Here is a 23,454-nt window from a genome sequence, read left to right as displayed (position 1 = left end):
ATGTAACCGAAGATTTGCACAATTTAACGAGAAAATTTCAAAACAAATTTTTTTCTTCTGAAAATCTGTAACACTTAGGTAGTGACAGTTTATATTGTGATTTTTTGCATCTTTTCTAATGAACTTAAACACCCAAAATTTGTCTCGGTGCCTACAATGCTTAAAATGATATAACATTTTCTTTGTAAAATGTAAAGCAGTTTATCAACTGGACACACAATTAACATCTTTAATACACTTATAAAATATTTTAAAGATATCATCTTTCGCATAATGCAGCTAGATTTTTGAAAATAGCAATTTTGGTGTTGGTAATTCTCTACTAAATTGTAACAATGAAAGAATTATCAGAAGTAAGGTTAGGGGTACCGTTGTGAATTGAGCATGCATACCCAACTTTTAAGTGGAGGGTCTTTCCTAAGTTTAACAGCCCCTGATTTGAATGTCGTCTTATATTTAATTCCAGTAATTAACCCACGACCCTTTCCTCTTTTCTCTATTTCAGCATAACGACATAAAATGCAAACCTCAATTTTACAATTTACAAACTTAGGAAACTTAAATACTTAGGAGTCTTCTAATTCATAATGGCACCCCTTTAGAAGGGTTGTTAATCGTTTTGGGAAATAACGATAGTATTTTAAAACGATCCAGTCGTTTTGAACTTTTAGAAAACAAATAATGATCGTTATTGAAACGATCGTTTTTTTAAATCGATTTGCGACCGTTTTTCATACGATATCTTTTTGAAGAAAATTATATGAATTTATGTTAACGAATCGTCTTCGTAAACGATCGTTAACGAAAAGACAAACTTTATAAAAAATGGTTGTTTATTGAATGTCGTCTCACATGAAGTTTAACAGTTGTGGGGGAGTTAAAACTCCTTGATATTTTCTTAAAAACTACTCAATGATAAGTACAGATGCCCTTCAGGTCGGTTTCCTCTCTTCATTAACGATCGTTAACGAAGGGTCGCCGTTATTGATCGTTAACGAAACGACGAGTTTAAAAAACGATCATTTTATATAAGACCATTTTTAAAATAATCTTTCAGTTTCGATTTTTCGTCGTCGTTCTCAGAACGAAACTATCGTTTTTCACAAAATGAAATTTTGGTTGTCCAGAAAAACTTTTAGATTTCCAGAAGCTTGCTACAGTGTTGAAAAACACATATTTCAAGGCAGAAAAATAATGATATTGTCTATAGAACTAATCAGACAAAGGTTCAGATAGTGCTTATTTAAATCATGTTCCTCGATTAAAAATAAATGGTCGATTAGGGAAGTCTCATCGATATTTCGAATTTCATAAATTCCAAATGTGAAGTGGGAGGAGTAGGAGGGACATTAATTCAGTGCGTCGGATAAATTGCATTTTGGTGATCCTTGAGTGGATCTTGGTCATGTTTACTTTTTCAGGATTTAACCAATTTCTTTTAAGAACAGAATTTTCTGACTATTTATATCGTACGTATAATTTTAAAACCAAATAAGGTAAATTTTAATAGCTTTTCTTTGGAGCAGTTACACATAACACATTTAAATCAGTTTTTACATAGGACATAGTTATTTAAGAGATTACTGACTGCACCGCTCGGCCCCAATTGTCGCGACCTATCATTTATAATTTATTTTACTGCAAGTTAGTCCAATTTCGACAAAGTTACTGGTTGACATTTCTCACTTCTATCAATTACTAACACTTGCTTAAAAGAAAAGCAGACGCGATCTTGTCAAATTGACCTCAAATCTTCATAAAGTCTTTCCCCATCATTGACTATTAAGTAGCCAGATTCCGAATGGAGCTGATCTGCCAAAAACCGGTTCCATAGAGCGCCGGCTCAGATCTTTAAATTCCTCTAATACGTCCTCAGTTCAATCTTAACATTTGTCACTCCCAACATTAAACAAATTTTTTCTTATTTTTTATTAACTTTCCGACTTACATTTACAGCGTGGACTGCAGAACATAAATTAAATTCTTAAAAGGGAGTAAAGGGAGGGAGGAAGGAGGGTGTATAGCTTTAAACTTGGCTTTGAATTCAATTATAATAAATATTGTTGTACAAAGCACTAAAAAATGTTAAAATCACAAGTTTTTCTTCACTGGAGAGACGACAATGTTTCTAGACAACGTCAAAATTTCACCCTATTGGGGAAAAAAGGGAAGAAATCCCCCTCCCCTCCAGAAAAAGGTGGGATGAACACTCCCCTGGAGGGTGGACAAGATGATGGAAAAGTCCATGTCTGGACAAAATGCTCTAATGTGTGTACTCAATTATCTCCTCCTTCCCCGGCGTCATCACCTTCACCTACAACAAAATTCAAATTACAAAAAATAATGCGATTTATCAGCGGTATTTTTATTCAAGAAATCACCCCATACCAAGTTGTTTCCATCTTCCTTTAATATTTTTTACTTCAAAATTTACTCAATTTCCCAGAAAATGGCTTTCATTTTACGACAGAACGAAAAAAAAAAATTCCGAGGGGGAGATTGAAAAAGAAGAAAATTTACACCCCTGAAACTGTAAAACACCGATTCAACGTTTAGCAATGGATTTAAAAAGGATATTAATTATGAAAACATAAGATTTCAGCAAAACTTATTTCTTTAATGATTAAACTAAATGCAATGTTAGGTTTTAATTGTTGGACATTGTATTTTCAAAAGTAAGATTCGTAATAATAAAGTTAATAAAAATGTCTTCATTCAATTAAAAAACTGTATTGAACTTATGAATTCAAGAATATTTGAAATTGCTAAGATTCGATTAAATAATAAAAACCGAAACTCCAAATTGACGAGGGTCGGTTACCTGTAGTATCTGATGTCCATAGGGTGAGGTTATCTCGTAGAAGCTGCATAATTAAGGTTGAATCCTTGTAGCTGTCCTCATTCAGGGTATCCAACTCGGCGATTGCGTCGTCGAACGCCTAAACAAAAATAGAATCAAATATCTCTCCGAAACCAAGGTCCGTTTAAGACAAAAAGTCTAAGGTCAAAAATCGACAATAAGATAAAAGTTTAAAACAAGAACAAAAACGCACACGTTTGGATAAAAATTAGTTAAAACATCTTGTTAGTTCGGCACAGCTAGTGACCTGTTTAGCTAAATGGCAAGCTCTATCTGGAGAATTGAGGATTTCGTAGTAAAATACGGAAAAGTTGAGAGCCAACCCTAATCTGATTGGATGGGTTGGCTGCATTTTAGCTTTAGAAATATCAAACGCTTCTTGATAGGATCTCTTACTGTCATCAGTCACGGCTAAAATAAAATAAGATGAAAAAAATGAAGATTAGGGACGAGGTCAGATAAACCGTATGCAAGATATTAAGAAATAAAAATTCATCAAATAAAGCCTTTAAAATCTGGAAATTCCTTTCTTTTTATCTTGAAGGCGTATCTTAACCACGCCCCCTTGACAAACCTGTTTCGCTAGCTGACACGCTTTGTCTGGACTGTTGAGGATTTCGTAATAAAAGACTGAAAAGTTGAGGGCAAGTCCCAGTCTGATAGGGTGGGTCGGCTGCATTTTAGACTTGGAAATCTCAAAAGCGTCCTGGTAAGCTTTCTGGGAGTCGTCAATAACAGCTAAAAATATATAGGTCAAGGAACGCAGGGAGCCAAAAACACAATCTTAAATCCAAAAAACGACCCAAGAAGATTGAGAATTGTATATCACGGATGTCTCACTTTTTTTGGCTTACATTAGTCACGTTGATCAGTCTTATGTACCGGCTTTCGTCGGCTGAATTAACAAAACACAGGGTTATAAAACTGAAGAAATTTGCAAATCTACTTCACCTGTAGTAGTCTCCTTTCATCTTCAAGTAAAACACTTTACTCTCAGCATTACTGGCTTTAGCGATTAGATATTTGTCTAACAAAGCCTGAACATGAGACAATGTAAAATTTCAGATTTATTGATTTAAAAATGCAAGTAATTAAATTTGTACTTACCAACACATCATTGCAAATATCTCTGAGTTCTTTTTCAACCTTCTCCCTGTATTCCTTGGCCATCTGTTGCTTTCGTTCACTTCCCTTTAAATAGAAATTTGGTAAAAATTTATACATCAGGTCCTTAATAAAAATTGTAGTTTATACATGCAGTTTTGAGACCCTAGTTACAAATATCAGTTGACCCCCCCCCCCTCTATCCACCGTAGTTTCTTGGCAACGGGCCAAGATATCAGCCGAATGATGGGGATTCAAAGTCAGAATTAAACCTGTCAAATTTCACCCCTCCTCATAAATTGTTCATAAGTCCATCCCAACAGGGACTTTAATTTATCAGTCCCGTCATAAAACAACATTAAAGAAGATGTCAAATGCTTTATTGTAAAGTGAATTTCGAATTTTAAACATAAGGACACATACAACAATGCCTCAATGAGAACAACTTTTTACTTTAAGTAAAAGAAATCGGGAGTGAGAAAAAACATGAATCTGAAGCGAGTCGAATGTGGGTTTATAATTTTAAAATATATTTTTAACTGTGCATCATGCTTGCAAACTGCATTAAATTCCAACTTCAACCTGGAATTTATATGACTCAGACTGCACAATGAGACTGTTAAGTATTTGAATCATCTAAGGGGTCATAACAAAGTGATAGGATATAGAGGAAGTCCCAAGAAAGGGGAATTAAATAGGACATTACATCAGTAGTTGCAAATGCAAATAAATGTTTTTAAGGATCAAATAATTGAATTCCAAAATAGTGTTTACTCGGTAGTTCAAAAAATCTATTAATTTATATTATTCATATTTAAAATGAGTACAAGACAGAAATGAAAAGAGTTTGAGAATTAAGAAACCTCCATTTACATTTTGATATCATTATCTAATGAATAACACGAATGAGCTAAGATCGTGCCATCCGTACTCAAATAGCGTCTTCGCGGACAGCAAGTACGTCTTCAGAACGGAGAAATACGCTCTTAGTTAGCGAAAACAATCGGACAGATTAGTAAATTTAGGTAAGTGCAGACATCTACCGAGCAAACACTCGTGTAAAGTACGTCTTTAACCCCGTTAATTTGAGATGATCCGGGCTCAAAAGGGTGTGCTTGTGTGGCTAGTAATACCTCAGATTTTTGTTCAATTGAGGAGATAACCCTCCAGGAACTCCTTCTGGCTCCGACAACGTTCTGAAATAAAATATCGATTTCAAATATTTTATTTTACAATTATTTTCTTCAGTAGTAAATTTGACCAATGTAAGAGATATGCTGGAAAACATTAAAATATCGCAAAAATAATTCTTAACGGTAAACGTCCCCACCTTTATGTAATGTTTGATAGGGCGTTGCCCCCCCCCTCTCCGTACAAATAAAGTATACCATACAACACTTTTTTCACTGAACCGAGGGGGGTGGGGGTCCGTCCTAGTATGTGATTTATAGACACCCCCCCCCCCAATCCCATCAATTTAGTACATGACCACTTATCGTTCGTCAGCAAAAATATTTTTAAAAAAATTATTTTAGGTTAGGTTCAGACTAATTCGAGGCCGAGCGCTGCGGCCACTTTACCAATTAAATCCATGTGTTACAATACACAATGATCCATGTACAAAATTGATGGGAGGGGGTCCAAAAATCGTATAATAGGATATAACCGGGGAGGGGGGGGGGCTTTAGAAGATTCACCTTGTAGGCTACTGATAAAAGATTCCTCTCCTCATTGCTAAGCTCAATACCGGTTTCAGTCACGGCCTTCATACTTCCGGCCATGTCGTCGTATCTAGAAAACAAATTTGTAGAAACAATTTTTATCTTTCAGTATGCTTTAGCAAAAACTTTCATGTGAGGAAGTGAATTGGAATATATCATAAATTTCAATACTCACGAAATTTTAAATGTGTAAAATTATACCTTTCAGCCTGTTCGGCGAGCTTAGCCCTCTGTACTAGTTCTTCCTTTTCTGCCATTGTGCCTAAATAACACAATCAAAATTTATTCTTTTTTTTAACTGCGTAGTTATCTTAATATATCTTTCGTTATCTTGTATTTACTGCGTAATTTCACAAACATGGACCTTTTTTAATAATTCCATATTTATTAATTATCTATCACAACTTTGAGAAAACATTAAACAGGATAAAGTAACTTAAAATACCTTTAAGGTTTTTTGTAAGTGATCAGGTAGTTGGGAGGGTCCGAATACTAGATACTGAGCTAATATGTGAACTAAAGAGCAGAGGCCGGGATACTGGGTGCAGGGACTGGACGACAAGAGTCAAATCAGGGTTTGAACATTCCAATAATTAGGACAATTCTTGACCAGAAACTTTAACACGTTTTAACCTGGATTTTAATACTTCAAACAATTTTAATAATTGTTTTCTTAATTTCAATGTACTATGATAAGTATTCAGGTTGAACAAATTGCTATATAGTCAATCAATCTTATCTAAATTCGCCATGTTTTATCCTTCTGGAAAGTACCGGGGGACGGAGTTAGATTTGACTCCGGAAATTCACCGATTTCTAGAGTGCCGGATTTAAATAATTTGGCGCAATAGAAGAAGTATTAGTCATACGATTAAATTTTTATACTTCGCAGAAAGTGAATAATAATATTTCGAACAATTTGCTGTGCTAAATGTTGCCGATTAAACTATTGTTGGGTGGAATTTAGGAAGGTTAAATTGTATTTAGTTTAAATGCGCCAGAATTTCACCTGACTAGGTGTATTTTATTCCCGCATTTTAGCTGGGCCACCTGATGACCTGATGGGGTGTGGCAAGTTCCACAGACCGGCAGGTTTTCAAATTTCTGCTAATAGAGCATGTGTCACGGGTTCACATGGGATTGCGTATGAATTTTGTAAATCTTTAAAATCCCATATAAATTGAACGTATTCAAAACTCAAAAATATCATGATGTATCAATTGTGACGTCCCCTAGCTATAAAAGGTATTTATTTTTCTTACTGATTTTATTGAGATCCGTACACAATTCCGGCTATGGATCAGTGAAATTTGGTGTCCGGGGGGGGGGCGCCGACCCTAAACAGGTGGTGGGCTACCCTGGATCAATTCCTGTGTACGCCCTTGGTTTCATTTATCTCTATAATGTGCAAATTCGACAGTGACATGGAAACGCCTCAACACGGAAATGGATCAAAAATTACTTAAGAGGAATTTCTGTTTTTTTAGAAATTCGAGGAAATTCCTAAAAAGTTCAGAATTGTTGAAGGATTTCTGAATATTGTATCATGGTTCCCAATATTTTATAGTTGAATGCTTTCCTCATATTTTAGGTCCGTCTTCATTTTTCATCCGTTTCTACTTTTTTCAAAAACTTTAAAATCTAAATTTGTTGATCGGTTTCCTCAAATTTTAGGCCTGTTTCCTCATATTCTAGATCCGTTGCCTCTTTTTTTTTCAAAAACTTTAAAATTGATCTGTAATTCCTCATATGTTAGATTAGTTTCCTCAAATATTAAGTTCGTTCACTATATTTAAGATTCATTTCCGCTTTTTTCTAAAAATTTCTTAAACTTTAAAAATCAGTTTCCCCAAACTTTAGGCCTGTTTCCTCATATTTTAGATCTGTTTCCTCTTTTTTAGATAACTTTAAAATTGATATGTTTCCTCATATCTTAGATGGGTTTCCTCAATTTTTAGGTCCGTTTCCTCATATTTTTGATCCACTTTAAAACTCGAATTTGTTTTTGCTTTTGCTTTTTTCCAAAGAAAAAATATTTTCTATATTCTCTTGTCTATAAATAAGCTTTTTGATCCTGCATTCATTTTTACTTACAACTTAATAAAGTTATTATGCAGGTCAGTAAATATACTTTTCTTTTAAGGTCTGATCCATGTAATTAGACTTTTTAGTGCATTTTTTACTCTGTTTCCTGTTTCGATAAAATATAAGTATTTATCATAATTCGGTTTGTTATGAAAAATGTACGAACTGCAGAGAATAACTAGAATTTGTAAAATAAAAATAACATATTTTTTATTTAATTACGGGCAACACCGGGCACTTCACCTAGAAGTTTATTTTTTTCAATGCTTTGTGGATCATTTATTTGCCGTCTGCGAGGTCTCTGTGACAACTACAGAAAAATAGATAGAATTTTTAAATTATACAGCTAGAAAAACTTACAAAATAATGAGGTTGTTTGTATTCCGAAAAATTTGGAAGAAACTTTTTGGGTACAGTGGTCAGCATTTATATCAATACTATGATTACAAGTTTCCATTTCATTTTCTTAAAGGACTTATTCAAGTTACAAATTAAAACAGGCCTGTAACTAGGATTTTGAAAAGGGGGTTGTACAATGTACATTCCTTTATAAAAAGCTGGTTTTTTGGTATGCAACAATTTTCATTTAATCCCCCCGGGATATTTTCATTGAAAGATACTTTGAAAATCTACAAAGGCAAACAAATCCGCAAAATCCGCAAGCCCTAGGGTTTATCATTGAATCACCTCTTTTAAAAGGAATGTCATTTACTCTCAGACAAATTAGAATCAATGGAAATTTAAACCCCCGAGGGATTCAATGATAAACCAGAGGGCGTAGCCCAAGGGTTTATCATTGAATCATTGAATAAGTTTTCGCTGCTGTGGAATTTTTTTTGACAAAACTGGCATTATTTGACATAAACAGGGCCATAATAAGAAATTTTAAGAAAATTAAATTATTTTGTAAAATTGAATAAGGCTTATATAAAAATTGTCTTGAAGAAAATGTCAGGGTTTTCGAGCATTATGAAATCAACGTTAAAGGATTTGAGTCTTTGCCACAAACTCTGATCTAATCACTATATCTTTAGAACCAAATGTTGCAGACCTTAGATATTTCAAACTATGAATTCTGTTAGATCAAGTAATCTGAGTTTGAAATATCAAAGGTTTACAACATCGAGTTCTAAAGATATTGCGGTTTAAATATTTGATATTGTTCCAAAGACTCATTTCCTTTCTTACAGTTTTGGATAAATTGTAAAAACTTTTGTATTAATTAAACAGTATAATTTCAAAATTTTCACTTTCTGATGTAGGAATTAAAAAAAAACAGGAAGCAGTTGAAATACATGTACGTTAAGTTAAACCACTTCTCTAGTTAACCCCATTGGCAATTGAGAAGTTGTTTAACTAGGCAGATCTATAGTTGAACTAATTATCTATCGATTTTTCAATCACGACTTAAATACCAACTCTGTTCTTCTTGGATCACCCTGTATCTGATCTTATTTATAAGCACTGCATCCTGTCTTTATCTGTGTAATCTGTGATACCTTGTCCCATCTGTATTTTTTTATTTATATGTGATCTAATACCTGCCAATAGATCCAGACTGCTACGAATAGTGGCATCAAGTTGACTTTAATTGTGTTGCAACTTATATGTATAGGTCTGAACATTTACATTTTAGAACTATAAAGTATTTGTTTCTAGAGTTTTCGTTTTTAAGTAGAAATTGACAAAATCCTGACTGAATTTTTCGTGGATCACTGTGCTGCATCTAGGCTGTCCTACTGTTTTAACTGTTTTCGTAAATCCGTCGTTACTGTGCTATTTATATATTATATGAATTAACAACTGCCAATTTTTTTTTAATCAGTAATTTAGCATATAATTCCACTTTTTGGAAAACAAAATATTTCGAAACTGCATGATATTCTTCAATTCAAAGGTTCATCTTAATGTATAAATACTTTAATGAACGGCTTCCTGGATCGTTTAATAACATGTCTTGTGCTTTGTCTCATCAAATCCGATCAAAATGCTAAGATTAGAAAGACCAATTGGAAAAGTATTAACGCAATTTCCTAAAGTTTTACCACAAATATGAAATTCGTTGTAACAAGAAAAATTATAAACTCTTGTTCTTTAAACTTGATAAAAAAAGCATGTGAAAAAAAAACAATTATGTATCTGCAATTTGAATGTTCAAGATCAAACTGTTATTCATGTAGTTCTGAGCTATCGATTTTATTTGAGCTATATAACCCCCCCTCCTCTCTTCATAATACTTACTCCCTACCTAAAATTATGTCATACAATAACATTCGGGTTTGCCATTAAAGACGGGCAATGTTGGCTTGGCAAATCCCTTCATTAAAGTGTTTGTTTAAAAAATATAACTATGTATGATTGTGTACTTTAATTAAAAAAATCTATCTATCTATCTATCTATCTATCTATCTATCTATCTATCTACCTACCTACCTACCTACCTTACCTACCTACCTACCTACCTACCTATCTATCTATCTATCTAGCTTTTCTCTGTATTCTTTGTCTCCTGTATTGCCTGAATTAATAATCTGTGATATAACTATAATTATTATAATAAAATAATTTCTATCTTTTCCTTGACAATGCTCTGACTACAAATATTGCCTAGAGTCTTACCACTTTATGTTATGCCTTTTCTGTGTAATCTGTGATTAACAACAGCCTAGATTGTATCATCTGTACAATTTGAAATCTCTCTACTACATTTCCTATCCAATCTGTGTAATCTGTGTCTTATCTACTTCTGCATCCCTTCTTACGCTTTCTATACAATTTGTGATGTCAATTCATATACATACATTTACTGTCTTAACTGTGTCAGCTGTAATCTCTAACAAAAATTTAAACATACATGAACAATAACAATATATTTAAAGTTTAGATTCATAAATTTCACTGGGTTTCATTCTTCGACTATTGGGTGAGATCATACAATAAAAGATTTGTTACACCAAATGCAATGAATTAAATTTTTTCTTCAAAAACGCAATTATGATTTTTTTAATTAAGATTTTAACACATTTCAGATGATAATGAAGTATTATTCTTGAGAAAAAAGGAAAAGAAATAATAAAGTTAGATTTAAAGCTTTATCAATCATGACATTATAAGAAATTTCAATGATTTACAAGATAAAAAAATATATAAAACTCAAACATAAATCATCATGAGATAAAATCAGATAAATAATTATGAGAAATGAGTTAAAAGTAAATTTAGTAAATTATATTTTTACCATGTCCATTTCGCAAAATATGTTAATACTAAGAATTCATTTTTAGTGCACAGTCGTGTCACATTTTTAGTGCACAGTCTTGTCACATTTTTAGTGCACAGTCATGTCACATTTTTAGTGCACAGTCGTGTCACATTTTTAGTGCACAGTCATGTCACATTTTTAGTGCACCGTCATGCCACATTTTTAGTGCACGGCATGTCAAATTTGTTTTTAAATATTGGAAGTTATGAATTTTGAGTATTATTAATGATATGTTGTTACAGAATATACACTGATTACAATTTAACATAATATTTGTTGTATTTTTAAAACGGTTTGATTTCAAGAAATTATAACTTTTCATTTGGTTTGTTTATTTTAATAGAGTATAAACTTTGCTTTAATTATTTGGCTTTTTTTAGAGATATACTTAATTATCTCAGATTTTTAAAAATTAGATAAAGCATTACTAGAGAATGAAATGGGTTCATATTACTTCAGGACAAAAACTGTCATAATTGAATTAATTCATTGTGCAATGTGCACAATAGAATTATATTTTCAGCTCTGAGACTAGTTCATGGTCACCATTTTAAGTTAAAGAGAGATACTCAATGATTGATTGATTGATTGTATTTTATTATTATGCATAAAAGGATTTAGAGCTAACTTCATTGCTGTACATTCTCTTGCTATATACACTCCATGGGGAGACAACTCACTGAGTATTATTGCATTGATTAATTTCTTGAATAATCCCCTATCTGTAGAGCGGTGAGTGGTAATATAGACAACAACTAATCCATCAGAATTTCAAAATGGATTCCTCCCTTTCGTGGATTTGTTGGATCATGTTGGATGTTACGAGCCCAGATCTTACACCTGAAAACTTAAATTTAAAGGAACTGTCAATGTTATTTATTAAGTAACAGAAATACTCAAAATGGTATCCAGTAAACAAGGGTTTTTTTCTTCATGTTTCTACAGTATGTAGCCAGAACGCGATGGAATTGCAAAGAAAATCAGCTTCATTCTTTTGTTGTAAGAAAGGAGTTGAGCCTTTGTCTCAAGTTCTGATATTTCCATTCCTTAATCTTTGCAACCCAATTGTGTAGACCTTATAAATTCCAAACTATAAAATCTGATAGATCAAATAGATCAAAGGTTTACACCATCAGGTTGCAAAGATAAAGGGGTTCAAAAATTTGAGTTTGTGGCATAAGACTCAATTTCTCTAATCTCAATATCAACATAATACTTTTTAATTTTAAAAAAATATGTAAGAACTAACCTGACTTGAATAAGAACTCCAGGAGTAATATTCCTTAAAAAAAAAATACGAAATTAGAATGATTTCACTTCAAAAGAGAATTTAACAGAGAACTTCACTTTGGGATCGTTGGGAAACATTAAGAAAAAAATAATCATATTGAACATTGTTTTTAGAAATAAAAGAGTTCAAGAAAAGTAGTAAGTAAGTCTGAATAATTTACAGGGTGATACAGGTTGGAAACTTGGAACTGATAAGATTTTAAAATCATAACAATATGACATGAGTTTTGTGTATTTCCTCTACTTATACCTGAACTGTATGAATACAATTGGTGAAAGATAATGTTGTTGGTTCAAGTATGGATAATAATAACCAGGAAATCCCTGAAAATAACATCAATAATAGGGGTGTGCACATTTTCCAGCAGTGATACACTAATGTGGAGCCAGACCTAGATCCACAATATTTTGTCTTTGACACCTTGGATCAGTAGCAGAAAAATCAACAAAATTTAAAAGAATCTTCTTATTTTTGATATTACTTTCATTCTTGACAACAATGATTTTTAAAAGTTGGAAGTTGGATTTCTAATAACAAACATGTGTAATAATAATTCTAACTAAAAGATAATAAAAAAGCCCTAAGAAATAAAGTTTTTTTAGGTAATTTATTATATATTTTAAACTTGGGCTCGGTTAGGTTTTTTAGAAGAACGGAACTAAAAGAAAATTATGTTAAAAATACTGTAAAATTTAAAATAATTTACAAACAGAAAAAGAACTGTTAACTAAATGAGCCACTCGTTATTTCAATTTTTCTACATTTCTACCCGTTAACAAATGTATTAAAAAAAGTTTGAACATTTCCAGTCCTAATTAAGACTAGAAATAAAATCTTCGAAATAATTGAAAAAATAAAAAGATCAGAATTCCAAGAAATATGAAAAAACGGTTAAATTTGAAGAAAAAAATTGTTTGCTTTAAGGTTAAAAAGTAAACATGAATCATTATCACTATGTATTGCATTGTGCAGAGTGCTTTATTCACATGTATTTACAATGAAAATAATAACAGGCGTATCCACTTGTCAACTGACCAATTCATAAATACAATATTAGGAAAAATCTGAATAGAAAAAAGCTGCTTTTCAGAATTCATCAATGAAATCAACAGAATCAATAAATCTCCCAGCATTCATTTTTTATTCATGATTTATTGATTATCAAAACTTTTATTAACTTGTACAAATATCATTTTCATCATAAAGCGAATCATACATTGAGGTCCCATTTAGATAGCAAGTGGCAACTTTAATTTTTAAGAACGAAAATTTATACAACTGCTATATCTCAAAATGTATTTGTATCCTAAGTATTATTATTGTTTTGAACATATATTGTTCACCATTTTGATAAAGCATTTTTTGCCATTTAGAAAATTTGTCCGCAATTTTTAAAATACTAGAAATTCAAGGCGCTTCGCGCCCTTCTTTCTAGCCTTAGAGGGCGCTTCGCGCCCATCTTCTAAATTAATTGTAAACATGTTCTCTTTGTGTACATCGTAAAACTAAACAAAAATAATTTGCGGATTTTTACAAAAAATTTCGCGGATTTTCAAAATTTTAAAAAATTTAATGACGATCAAATTTTGATAGAGACAAATATTTGAAATTTTGATGATTCATAAACCTTCCCTGGGCTCCCTAGATGTCCCACAAAAAATTTGGGCCCGATCGGTTCAGCCGTTTTGACGTTTATTGGATACAAACAAACAAACAGACAAACAAACAAACAGACAAGCCAAATTTATATATAGATATATTGTTTACCAGGATTTGAAATCATATTGTTCACTATTTTAAAAAATCATTTTGCTATTTTAAAAAATATTGTTCGCCATTTTGAAAATGCAAATTCCGCCATTTTGAAACTAAATTTTCATCCATTTTAAAATAGTCTACCTGCCAGGGAACATAGTGAACCTTGCCCATATGCTCTTCATCAGCTGCTGTTTCCCCCTCACAGGACAACCAAATCATTCGCATCTGGGGACACCTTTATAATTCAAATAAATTCACCTCAATTTCAAAACTTAGTACAGACAGCAAAGTTTTATCTTTGTGAAAAAAATTTCCTTTGAAAGAAAATTTATAAAAGATACATTAATATAATTCAGACCGATTATGGGCTTTTTTATCTAGTTTTTAATTAAACTTGCAAAAGAGTGTTTCATAGTTAAATGAACATTAGAAACAGCCATTATGCAGTGTAAACAGAACTTAAGTTTTAGCCTAAATCCCCCTTTTATTTTTTCTCTAAAGTCCTTTTAAGTTATTATTTTTTGCGCTTATTTCATTAAAAAAATTTTTTTTATTCAATAGCATAAAAATAACTTACTTTTTTCTGGCTTTTTTGGGTAAAGGTAAACAGTGCTTGTTGTAATGATTTGTTATTGTAGTCTTCAACCACGTGGGCATTCCCACTATATTGTTTATCTAAACATTTTAATCATGTTACAGGGGTGTATATTTTCTTGAAAAATTATTCACTCATTTTCAGTATTTTTTTTTCTCCCAATGCATTAGGCGTGTCTGCGCTTTTTTTTGTGCTGAATTTGGAAAAAATACTATTTAGGGTTTTAAAAAACTAATTCTTAGGGTTAAAAGGATCTAAAGAAGGAAAAACTTGCTAGTTTAATTCCAACTTTTTATTTTTTTTCCAAAAAATCATTTTCCTGGATCGAGATGAAGGGGAGGGGGGGGGGGTAATTCTTCAAAGTAATACCCCGTCAAATAAACAAATAAATTCATTAAAACAGTCAAATATATTTCACATGTTTTCCAACAAAAATATAAACATTTGTCTGAATTATAAAGTTATTAAATAAAAAAAATTAAAGTTATGTGAAAATAATTTGAAATTTAATTTATACAAAAGAAATGTACAATTAGGCCATAATTTTAGGGTGAAAAGAATAAGAATAAAGTATTGGGGGAATTATAATTTTGGTTAAATAAAACATTATTATTACCTGTGTAAGATTGTAGTAGGGTCTAGGTTCCCATCCATATATATTATTCATTTTTAATATAACACAGGGGCGCCCGTGGTACATACCATACCTGAAATAGTTTTTATTCATCAGAATATTATTTTTTGTTTTTATTGCTTTCATTGGGATTCTCATGAATACATAAATTGAGAACTAAAGAATGAGGATGTTATAAGTTCATGTTCAAGAGAGAGTTTGATATTGGGGACCCCCTTCCATTCTTTGATGATATTTAATCTAGGCCAAGTTATTAGTGTTTTGGACACCTCAGCCTGATGATCGGGAGGGAACCCCCGGCCTCCATGAGCCTCCGCTTTGCAGACACAAGCGGTTCCATAGCAAATCATGGAGGCTTGTGTCTGCATAGCGGAGGCTCATAGCGGCCAGGGGTTCCCTCCAACGGCTGATGGCCTGAGGATTATAAGTCTTGTAAATCTGAAAGGGATTGTTCACTTATTTCAGCATACTTATACTTATAATTATTCGATTTTTGTGATTATGAAAAAAAGGCTATCTCAGCGCTCACAGATGTTCTCGAGCCCCGGACTAATAAAAAATGTCAACGAAAAACAGGAACATTTTTGAGTGGTTAGATGGGATTAGAAGTGTTCTTAATAAAAAAAGTGGTATCAGTATTTTAAAATTGGTCGAGACTCCCTTTCAATCACCGCTAACGAACCCCATCCTGCTGCCCCGTCGTTTTTTTTTACACCTTGTTGACAGAAAATTTTATCTTGTCACTATAAGCAGTGAGTAAAAAAAGATTATATTTGCAGGATACCTTGCAACTTATTCAACATAACAAACTATTAAAAATACATATTTCAAGAAACGTTACATTGGTCGGCGATTATATAAATACGATAAAGACGACTTTATCAAAAATGCTTTGGTGCCAGATAAGCGTTTTCCAAATTTTAACTTTACAAAAAAAAAACTGGTAATTGACAACTTCTCTTTGTTTACATGTTTTTGTGCTGTTTGAAAGCTTGGTAGAAATCAAATCAGAATAGAAAGTCGTCTCTTTATTGTATTGATATTTTAGTGAAATGACTTGATTCCGTTTTAGTAAAATATAGCAACCATTTTTAGCTTTTTTCATCACAGTCATTATTTAAGAAATTTTTTTCACCTTATTTTTTATATGTTTATCATTATTATTTAAGTTACATTTTTTTATGCAAAATATGTAGTTTAACAACAAAAAGTCTTAACAGTGACAACTTACTTTTCAGCCCCCGTACAGGGAACATCTGTGTCCAATGCCATCCACTTCCGGTTGGCCACGTGACACCTAAATTTTTAAAAAGTTTTTAATTTTTTTTCATAATCAAAAAATTTACATTTTTTCATTCTTGTTTGATGCTAACAAAGTAACTGAACTCTTGCCACAAATTGGACTTTTCAAATTCCTTTATCTTTGCAAACAGAATTTTAATCGTTTAAATATTTAATTATCTGATTTATGGTTTATGACTTTAGGTTTCAAGCATATAAGGTTATTAAAGTTAGAGGGCAAGCGTTAACTGTAAACTGTCTGGGGCAATTTTTATGTTGATTTTCATTTATTAATTTAATTTATATTTTTTTCTAAAAATCGGATTTAATTTATAAAACCCAAAGTAAAAGTTGTAAAGGAATATTTAACATTGTTTTAAGTGATTACTTAATTTAGGAGATACCATTAACGATTTACTTAATTTAGGAGATACCATTAACGATTTACTTAATTTAGGAGATACCATTAACGATTTACTTAATTTTCCCTCTCGTCTGTAGAATAGAAATTTACAAGTGATTATTCTTAAAACATGGTTGCAATAATTTAAATTTTTAGAAAAACGGTGATAGTATTTTTCAACGCATACACTCGTCTCATAAAATTCGGTCAAAACACCTTAAAAAGGAATTAAACACTTGTCACAAACTCTAATTTTTTAAATCCCTATATTTCTTAACTTGATGGTGTAAACTTTTTGATGTTTTAAACCTTAGATATAACAGGATTCAAATATCAAAGGCCTACAATATCAGGTTGTAAAGATATAAGGACTAACAACTTTGGATTTGAGGCAAGTGTTGAGTTCCTATTCTTCCTTTATACCTAAAATCTTTAGTAAGCGTGGTGTTCCAGTTACACACACTTGAAGCTCCTATACGCTCACCAAATGAGTACCCCTGAAAAAATAAATATATTTTATTTTTAAAAATCATTTTTGACAATTAAAATTGTTGGGAAAAATGGAAACATCGGTATCTCGGTAGTTTAAAATGCCCTTCAGATCAAAATTTGCAACTTCTCGAAGTAAGTTATGATCCTAAAAATTGTTTTATTAATTAAAATAATCTACAAAATAGACCAAGGAAGGAGGGATTAGCAATTTAAAAAAATTTCCCGCTAGATGTAAGTTTTTGATGTCGGTTGGGGGGGGGAGGGGGGGGTGCTTTAGAATATTGTTTTTTACCTTTATAAATTCTTTGATTCTTGAATTAAGAACCTCCCAGTCCCCACTACCACCATGACGGAAGGATATTAAGCTCGAATAAGGATTGGTTGGCTGAGGCCTAAATTAATGAATATTGGTTGGCTGAGGCCTAAATTAATAAATGCATTCAGGATTATATCTTTTAAAGGAAACCAAGTATCGTCGCAAACTTTAATTTTTAATCCCTATATCTATGCAATCTAATAGTTTGACATATTAAAGGTCTGGGATTTGGCAAAAACTCAGAGGCTTTAAATTTATGTTACATTGTAGAAAGTATTCACACCAAAAAATAAAGTTCGAGTTATTTTACTGCTGATATTTTTGAATTAAAATACAACTTGACAATGGTACTTTTAAGTAACTCAGCACACTTACAAGTACGGGTTCATAGCAGTTCAGGATTTAAAAATAGCAAAGTAAAAATTGGATTTCTTTTAATAATTTTGAAAATTTATCCTTTAGAACAGAAAATCAGATAAAATTTACTATTGTTGTCGATTTCTGTATAGTAAGTAAAGACGAACAGAAATAAATAAATAAACAGAGTGGCGCGAAGTGCCCTGGCTGCTAATGACCTGGCTGCTAATGACCTATATTTTGTTAACTGTGTACAATCATTATTCATTGGTAAGTAAATACCACCAGACCACCAAAATCAAATGGACACAAGTTTACCTATCTAATAGATTTGACGAGGGGTTTGCGAAATTCAGTGAAAATAATTAAAATTACAATTTTTTTCTTCAAATTTACGATAGGAAAAGAAGTAATGGTTGTTCATTTACAGCTCAAGAAAACGTGCAACATTTTTTGAATTATTAAAGAATGATAATTAAAATTATTAAATTATTAAAATGTACCGATTTCCCTCCGTTTTTTGCTAAGATTTACAATAAAATAAAAAAAACACAGTTTAGATAACAATCGATGAAAACCCAATAATTTACTTTTAAGATTATAATTTTTATGAAAGATAAGATCAAAATTAATCCTTTTTATGTTTTTTATTCCCTATTTGTTTGTAAAGTTTCTAGACCAGTTTCTTTTTCTGAACTTTACTGGCAAAGTATAGAAAGTGACGAAACCTTTATTCATTTTTAATCAAGCAAAAACCTTCTCAGCTTATAGTTTGCCCTCAATATTTGTCAAAACATGTAAACATCTAAAAAAGTTGCGCAATTTTTTTTGCAGTACCATGTTAGTTTCTAACAAATATATAATAATAATAATAATAATAATAATAATAATAATAATAATAATAATAATAATAATAATAACAATAACAATAGTAATAATAATAATAATAATAATAATAATAATACCGTGGCTCGAAAGGATCCACTAGACTAAGGTATAGAAAGAGTGCTAAACACCAGAAAAAGGTCAACAGACTTACAAATAAAAACTAAACCAAAGAAAATAATTTTTTTTAATTTCTCTAACTTTTTACAATATTTTTTTTCGTATTGAATTGGCTCATTAAAGATGAATGTATTTTTAAGAATTCATGATTTAATGCGCGTGCTTAAATTGTTTTACCAAAAATGTACTTCCAAAACTACTACACGGGGGTTTTGGACACTATTATAAGAGCTGCTGGGGCGTGGGCAGACGAGGTGGGAGGGGTTGACCATATTCTAAACAATGGAAAATTGCGAGCACAGAATTGGCAGTCAAATTGTGCGTATATCAATCGTATAAAAAAACTTTGGAATTCTAAACATTAAGTATATGGGGAAATGGTGAATTTTCTATTTTTAATATTTAAAAAGAATTTCAATGCATGATATATGTAAACACAAATTTTGATCTGCAATTTTTTTATATGCTTAAAGGAAGTGAATTAATAAAGTAAAACTAAGCAACAAGAATTTCAGGATCTACCTATTAATCAAAATCCTCTTCCAAATCCCGTGATAGTCATACCCCCTGGTGGAATATCTTGGGTTGAGAGATCAAGCATTGATCCACAAATTTAAAAGTGCCCACATTAGATATCGAGATCAAGCGTGCAAGATTAACAATGCTTTTAAATGCATTAAAAGTATAAAATTCCCTTCTAATTTTACATTTATTTAAAGATTTCCAATGTAAGTTATGTTTCTTTCCTTCTGCACATTTATTAACTTTTTAAATAAAATTCAAAAAAAATTTTGTTAAGAATTATTTTCTTCCTTCCTGCCATTTTACCAGATTCCAGAAATTTGATTCTGTTCCTACAAAACTATACAGTAAATATTATCATTCACAAGGTACTAATGCAAGGAGAGTTATTTCAGAGGTGTACGCATCTTTTGTACTGCAGTGCATACTGTCTTTGGGCGGAAAAGTAAACACAAGACGGATGTCACAGTCTGACATGAAATCCATTTTCACAAAATAATCTATGAAATATTTTGGTCATAGGAAACTATTATGTGAATTTTCAAAATTATTAAAATTAAATGCTTTTAACCTCCTCGGATACTGAACGAACACTGATGTGTCTATTCTTGTTTACAAATTCCGCCCGGAGAAAACTGGTTTCAATATCTACACAGAGTATACGCGACTGCAATTAACTTTCCTAGCATTATAGTACCTTGATCATTAATAGAATAAATTATTTTCTAAGGGGTGTATAATTTTATGACTTACACCCCTTTTTTGGGGAGGGGTGAGGGGAGGGGGGCGTAATGGTTTTTGATAAGTGAGGAAAAAATTAGACATCAAACGAATAATTGCTATGTTTCATGTTTATTAAACCATTTAAAATCCTAACTTGTGAGTGTCAAAGTCTTCAATCTGTTCCGCAGTTTTCTCAGTTTTTATTCATAAAGGCATTAAGTATTTTCTTGTCATTTTATCATTAAAAAGTGTTTTCTTGAAACATGCAATTTAATTTTTATTGTTATTATATTATTTAATTAGTACCTGGAGGGTTATGAGGACTGTGATATTTTATCCTAAATAAAATAAAAAATCAGCTTCGTCGAAACTATTTTACATAAATCCTAAAGGATTAGAAATCATGTATTAAAGTTTGTCTTGATAAATAAATTAGCAAAGTGTCCAGTGTGCCCGTGAAATAAAATATAAATAATCAAATCTTATTAGTCTGTGTTACCCATGAATTCACTCAAAAAATCCTGCCAATTCGGTTCAGCCGTTTTGCCAGCTTTAAAGTTTTGAATAATGAATTAAAGGTTTGTGGGAATTAGAGTATTTATGGTGGAAATAAATTTTTGATCAAAAATTATTTTTAAGACGCGTCTTATACTTCCGTTAAAAATGAGGATCCCTCCCTTTAAAGAGATTGTTTAACAGTGCAGTAAGTTTTGAATTATTAACACGACTGTGTGTACTGTGTACTGCCCTTTTGAAGTCTTTGTAAAAATAACTTTTTATCCAATTTTTTTTTTGGAATTATTACATTTTAGAACGGTGGATAAGCTTGTGTTCCTTTTCAAGCAGTTTGGACGAAAAATGAGAAATACCTTTTCACCCTCTGTGGACTGTGCCACAACTTTTTAAGTTTTTTAAGTTTTTAACATATAATTTTAAATTGGTATATCTTATATTGTATGGATGTAATTAAAGAAAGACCACTGTGAAATTAATATCATTAAAATGTCACGAAAGGTTTCTCAAATAAGGAAAGGATCTCTGAAGTGTAACACAATTACTAAAGATCAATACATGAAAATGGTTTATGAACTCCTGCACGTCTGTCTGTTGAAATGTTTTTTTTTAACTGAGTATGCAGTGTTGTGGAAAACTTCTTTCGGATTCATTTGAAACTATTAAACTTTTTAGAGATTTGTAAATCCTGAGTTTAAGCGCAAATTCGACGTTCAAAACTCCTACTTTGGGGGTGGATACGTGTTCAGAATTAGTTTTTTATTTAATTATTAAATAACGACGACGAAAAATAAAGTAAAAATTATACAATAATCTAATCAGATTATTAGGAACATATTTAACAAAAGAAATTTTTCAATAAATCAATGCTAAAATCAAATATTTCGTTTTCATTATTATATTGAATTTCTTATCTTCTTTGAATTTATTCGCAGATTTCTTCAAATTCTTGAAATTTCGTCTTTTCAATAATAATTCTAGAAAATCTTCGAAAATCTTTGTGAATAATGAGAAACCAGAATAATGAGAAAATAGAAACTCATAATTGAACAAGATTACTTATTTTCGATGATAAGATTAATTTTTATTTTATTGTAGAACTTTTTTTACATTTTATGTCGTCGTTATTTAACAATTTCAAAAATATGTCTTATATAAATACGAAAGAAATTTTCCACAACACTGCATACTCAGTTCAACCATCTTACATAGCCGGTCACTCCTCTGATACAATTGTTTTTCCGACTGGGAAGTGTGTTTAATTCTGATTAAATGAAAATAACAAATTTAAAGAAACAAAAACAATGATATAAAATTCATACTTGATCAGACAAAGCTTTTAAGGGTACCGTTGTGAATCGGACATTATTGGAGGATCACATGCAATTACGCTAACAGTCCCTTTAAAAAAACACTTTTAATCCTGGATTTTACCTGCTCTTTTTCACTTTAGAAAATATGTTTGAATTCTTCAATTTCAATGTTTTTATTGTGAACATTGATTGAATATATTTGATAGTAAATTCTCAAATCAAATTTCATTATATGATTTCCAAATGAAATTTATAGTTCATTTCACAAGTGTTAAAAATGCTTTAAATGTATATATTTATATATATTGTATATATCAGATGTGTGTAATGTGTCCAAACGACGTATCTCAACGTAACTGACTAAAGTTTCTGTTGTGTGGGAAACAAAAGAGAAAAAACACCTGTGTTTTGACATGATATCAACTAAATCTGTGAACGCAGTGCTACTGGAAAAATTTCCTGAAATGATAATTGATATTTATAAATTGCCATAGACTAATCTTATACAGATTGTACAGACAATGCGTTTGGGGACATTGTTGAACATTTTTGCACGAGAACATTCAATCGTGAAGTGAAAATTAGAATAAAATAAGGTCCAAGGAAAATTGTAAAGATAAAAAACAGTCCTCCTTTATTTTTAATCTTTGTTTTAATGTAAATAAATGATTATGAGTCAGCATTTTTAAATATAAATTAATTAAAATTAAAATTATTTCGCATCAAGTTGCATGTGTTATGGCTTAAATTTTTTTAATGATAAAATACAAATTATTGATTTGTTTTCGAATAACCCGACATAAGTTAAATAAAAGCTTTACAATTTTGAATCAGAAGAAATTAAAATTATCAAATTTTAAAGAAAAACGTAAAATTTATTTTATTTTAATTTTTTTAAAAAGCTAAAAAATTATTTCAATTAAAGAAAAATTGAAACTCCTTTCTTTCGTTATTGAAATTAATTTGATGCGAAATTGAAGAAAATATTAAGTTTTTTTTTTCTATGTTAAAGAAAATATTTATTTACCTATACTATCTAAATCTTCTGTTACTCCTTCATGTCGAAAAACGTTCCAGCTGAAAAAAAATATTTGAAAATAGTCTTGCTTAATAAAATCAAATACAAATCTTTTTATCTTGATTTCATCAAAAAAATATCAAAAATCATGAATATCAAAAAAATAGTTGGTATTTTTCAGGGGGGGGGGGGGGTCAAATT

The 23,454-nt window shown here is 31.1% G+C and overlaps 3 protein-coding genes across 3 annotated transcripts in view; all 3 read right to left on the bottom strand.

The window, feature by feature from the left end:
• Positions 1-1,912: 1,912 nt before the first annotated feature.
• LOC111717997 (14-3-3 protein zeta-like) lies at positions 1,913-6,240 on the bottom strand. The gene is given in 10 exon segments (XM_023493463.1): positions 1,913-2,314; positions 2,822-2,939; positions 3,435-3,598; positions 3,701-3,709; positions 3,786-3,897; positions 3,968-4,051; positions 5,098-5,160; positions 5,662-5,755; positions 5,887-5,947; positions 6,131-6,240. Coding segments are annotated over 9 exon segments (738 nt in total). The 5' UTR covers positions 5,943-5,947; positions 6,131-6,240; the 3' UTR covers positions 1,913-2,276.
• Positions 6,241-10,983: 4,743 nt separating this feature from the next.
• Positions 10,984-17,905, bottom strand: LOC111718006 (sodium/potassium-transporting ATPase subunit beta-2). Its single transcript, XM_023493475.1, has 9 exons — positions 17,779-17,905; positions 17,418-17,491; positions 16,542-16,607; positions 15,293-15,383; positions 14,659-14,756; positions 14,223-14,316; positions 12,573-12,646; positions 12,282-12,314; positions 10,984-11,872 (listed from the first exon to the last, which is right to left on the bottom strand). The coding sequence occupies exons 3-9, from the start codon at positions 16,580-16,582 to the stop codon at positions 11,788-11,790; spliced, it is 516 nt and encodes a 171-aa protein (XP_023349243.1). The 5' UTR covers positions 16,583-16,607; positions 17,418-17,491; positions 17,779-17,905; the 3' UTR covers positions 10,984-11,787.
• Positions 17,366-23,454, bottom strand: part of LOC111718001 (uncharacterized) — a 14,530-nt gene continuing 8,441 nt past the window's right edge. The window contains exons 5-11 of the mRNA XM_023493466.1: positions 23,263-23,312; positions 22,637-22,694; positions 20,716-20,747; positions 19,981-20,018; positions 19,125-19,207; positions 17,779-17,878; positions 17,366-17,491 (exon numbers count right to left, since the gene is read on the bottom strand). Coding sequence (XP_023349234.1) covers positions 17,366-17,491; positions 17,779-17,878; positions 19,125-19,207; positions 19,981-20,018; positions 20,716-20,747; positions 22,637-22,694; positions 23,263-23,312 — 487 coding nt within the window. The remainder of the gene's footprint in view (positions 17,492-17,778; positions 17,879-19,124; positions 19,208-19,980; positions 20,019-20,715; positions 20,748-22,636; positions 22,695-23,262; positions 23,313-23,454) is intronic.

This window comes from Eurytemora carolleeae, unplaced genomic scaffold (genome assembly GCF_000591075.1).
Source record: "Eurytemora carolleeae unplaced genomic scaffold, Eaff_2.0 scaffold1053, whole genome shotgun sequence".
In the NCBI taxonomy this organism is placed as follows: Eukaryota; Metazoa; Arthropoda; class Copepoda; order Calanoida; family Temoridae; genus Eurytemora; species Eurytemora carolleeae.
Note: the sequence above shows the minus strand (reverse complement) of the source record. Positions and strands in the feature narration are given on the sequence as shown.

Excerpts from the sequence above, each read along its gene's own strand:
- LOC111718006 (XM_023493475.1), bottom strand. The coding sequence starts at position 16,582 with ATGGCATTGGACACAGATGTTCCCTGTACGGGGGCTGAAAA. Across the intron at positions 12,647-14,222 it reads TTCACTATGTTCCCTGGCAG|GGATTTCCTGGTTATTATTA; the intron begins GTAGACTATTTT and ends TGTTATTTTCAG. Across the intron at positions 11,873-12,281 it reads GGAGTTCTTATTCAAGTCAG|GTGTAAGATCTGGGCTCGTA; the intron begins GTTAGTTCTTAC and ends TTAAGTTTTCAG.